Source organism: Limulus polyphemus, unplaced genomic scaffold, assembly GCF_000517525.1.
Source record: "Limulus polyphemus unplaced genomic scaffold, Limulus_polyphemus-2.1.2 Scaffold8012, whole genome shotgun sequence".
Lineage (NCBI taxonomy): Eukaryota > Metazoa > Arthropoda > Merostomata > Xiphosura > Limulidae > Limulus > Limulus polyphemus.
Window position 1 is genome coordinate 1 of NW_013673622.1, and position 3,644 is coordinate 3,644.

The 3,644-nt window shown below is 30.2% G+C and overlaps 1 protein-coding gene across 1 annotated transcript in view; it reads right to left on the reverse strand.

The window, feature by feature from the left end:
- Nucleotides 1-2,117: 2,117 nt before the first annotated feature.
- The window catches only part of LOC106475045 (golgin subfamily A member 4-like), a gene marked incomplete at its 3' end in the record, with an annotated part of 21,076 nt that continues 19,549 nt past the window's right edge, over nt 2,118-3,644 (reverse strand). The window contains exon 7 of the mRNA XM_022379262.1: nt 2,118-2,390. Within this exon, the coding sequence (XP_022234970.1) occupies nt 2,118-2,390 (273 nt within the window). The remainder of the gene's footprint in view (nt 2,391-3,644) is intronic.

Sequence of the window (3,644 nt, forward strand, 5' to 3'; positions counted from 1 at the left end):
GACAAATTACAGTATAGTAAACAATGTTCATATAGTTTAAGATCATATCTAAACTATAGGACAAATTACAGTATAGTAAACAATGTTCATATAGTTTAAGATCATATCTAAACTATAGAACAAATTACAGTAAAGTAAACAATATTCACATAGTTTAAGATCATATCTAAACTATAGAACAAATTACAGTACAGTAAACAATATTCACATAGTTTAAGATCATATCTAAACTATAGGACAAATTACAGTAAAGTAAACAATATTCACATAGTTTAAGATCATATCTAAACTATAGGACAAATTACAGTAAACAATATTCACATAGTTTAAGATCATATCTAAACTATAGGACAAATTACAGTAAAGTAAACAATATTCACATAGTTTAAGATCATATCTAAACTATAGGACAAATTACAGTAAAGTAAACAATATTCACATAGTTTAAGATCATATCTAAACTATAGGACAAATTACAGTATAGTAAACAATATTCACATAGTTTAAGATCGTATCTAAACTATAGGACAAATTACAGTTAAAGTAAACAATATTCAATAGTTTAAGATCATATCTAAACTACAGGACAAATTACAGTGAGCCCACTAAAAACATACGAGTCACATAGAAAAATTTATAGGAAAATACCATCAATATTACAATTAATCCCACTCATTACTGCTGTAGTTTCCCGTGTTTTTAAATATTAAAAAAAAACATTAGTGATTTCATTCTCCCCTTTTTGGTTAGTTTTTTACACCGAGAGTTGTATCCAATGTGATGTAAATAGGTGAATTTCACCTGTAGTGAATGAAATAGAAAAAAAAGTCAGTAATTTTGAAGGTTAAAGGGCTTGGATATACTTGCATAAGTTTTTCTTTCAAAAATTTGTTTCCATATTTATGAAATGTTATTTTGTTTTATACTAGATGGAAAGAGCTCTATCTTGACCTTCAAGACAAGGTGAATCCATTCAAGGTAGATCATTTAATTACTTAATGTTTTATGGATTAAATTGAAAATATTTTTATAACTACGTCTCAAATACTCTGCTTTCAGCCTTTGATCAACTAGAAGAAAACCACTACTGGTCACAGTAACTCGTTACTAATTATTTTAGTGGTCACTACACAAAAGGAAATGGTCATTGCCTGACCTAGCTGTTAACTCTTAACTTATAATAAACTGATAAACATATTCATGAAGAAAGAAAAGACTGTAATTTATTTTGAATGTTTTATTAAAGTAACAGAGATTATTTCCATATATATATAGGTATGTTGATAGTATAGATACGATATCAAACTATGTGAATATTGTTTACTTTACTGTAATTTGTTCTATAGTTTAGATATGATCTTAAACTATGTGAATATTGTTTACTTTACTGTAATTTGTTCTATAGTTTAGATATGATCTTAAACTATGTGAATATTGTTTACTTTTGTATTCAGTATCTTCCAGGACAAACACAGTATACTGTTGGTGTGTATTCAGTATCTTCCAGGACAAACACTGTATACTTTCAGTGTGTATTAAATATCTTCCAGGACAAACACAGTATACTTTCAGTGTGTATTCAGTATCTTCCAGGACAGATTTAGAGGATAATAATTTGGAATTTTTCTGACTTATTCAGCATTAGTAGAGCAAAGAACAGCATTGGGAATATTTTTTGAAATTACCAAAAATATTTTTTTAATGATCATATCATGTCTTTTGCTGTATGTTTGATGTTAAATTATTTGAACCCTTTAACTTATGATGGGGTGCACATGGATCCCCTGTGTTTCTAAACACATTTTTATAAACTATTAAGCACCAACTTGCTTGGTTTTGTTGGTTGTCACAGTATACTGTTGTGTATTCAGTATCTTCCAAGACAAACACAGTATACTGTTGTGTATTCAGTATCTTCCAAGACAAACACAGTATACTGTTGTGTATTCAGTATCTTCCAGGACAAACACAGTATACTGTTGTTTGTCTTGGAAAAATTCCTAGAAATTCAATCCTATAAATGTAATATTTCTTTGAGATAAAATAAAAAATACCCTATATAACTAGAGAACAAAAAAAACCTGTTTCCTGATATGATAAATTGGAAGTCAGAATACTTTCTGCAGGTCCATATAGCTCTGACTTGAACCAGTACTTTCTGCAGGTCCATATAGCTCTGACTTGAACCAATACTCTCTACAAGTCCATATAGCTACTTTCTGCAGGTCCATATAGCTCTGACTTGAACCAGTACTTTCTGTAAGTCCATATAGTTCTGACTTGAACCAGTACTTTCTGCAGGTCCATATAGCTCTGACTTGAACCAGTACTTTCTGCAGGTCCATATAGTTCTGACTTGAACCCTGACTTGAACCAGTAACTATATGGACCTGTAGAAAGTACTGGTTCAAGTCAGAGCTATATGGACTTACAGAAAGTACTGGTTCAAGTCAGAGCTATATGGAGCTGTAGAAAGTACTGCTTTATTATTATTAGTAACCATATATTAACAAAAGCACAACCAGAACATAAAACGTATAAAATAAAATTAAACCTGACTTTCCAAAGTACATCTGACTGTTACTTACATAAATTATTTGCTACTTACTTGTTTATTTCGCTCTCGAGATCCTGAATTTTCTCAGTTTCTACACTCATGTTAGTTCTAAGCTCTTCTGAGAATTTCAGTTTATCTTCATACAAATGTGCTTGATTTTGAAGGCGAGTCTGAAGTTCGGATATTTCTATTTCTTTTTCTTCTTGGTATCTTTTGTGTAAAACAAACATTTGTGTATCATTTCTCTCAATAAAGGTATTTTTGAAACTATTTTCTATAGTTATTGTTGGATTACACTCAGAAGCTTAAAATGGGAGCAAAATGTAAACCAAAACAACAAATGTTCTAAAGATCATGTCAATTCCAATACATTTTAAACTAGAGGGCGCTCAGTAGAGCACATACCTCCGCCATACAGCATTGATCATATTGGGCTCTCAAAAATATACAAACATGTGTCTGTATGTCTGTCCTTATCAATGGACACAGACCATTTTTGGCAGAACAATGAAGAATAATATTCTACATATGTCCACCAAGTTTAATCAAAATCCAGTCATTTTTGACTGAGTTATAGAGCAAAAATAGTGTGAAAAATCAGATAGGGATTTTTTTATTTTCATGACCTTAATCTTTGACCCTGACCCTCCAAAAACTAATCACTTCTAAGTTGGGTCATATTCATATGTATACTAACTTTCATCGAAGTCCATTCAGCTGTTTTTGAGAAATCTTGCTGACAAACATACACACAGAGGTAAAAACATAACCTTCAGTGGTGGAGGTAAAAATCCATTACAATATGAAAAACAGCAACATTACACTTTTAAAAATGTGTATTTATGTTAAACTACAAAGAATCACTTACTTCTCAAACTCTGATTTTAATGAGTAGATACAGTTTTCTGACATCTCCAGTTCACTTCAATAAAAAAAAACATTTAACATCAGAGCAACTTGCATGAACATTGATTTTTATTAACCATCCTATACTGTAAACACAAATACTACTAACAATATATCAATTCTATTATAAAAATATGAAAGATAATGGAAGAAATTACAACGATTTCTAGAACATTTTTTT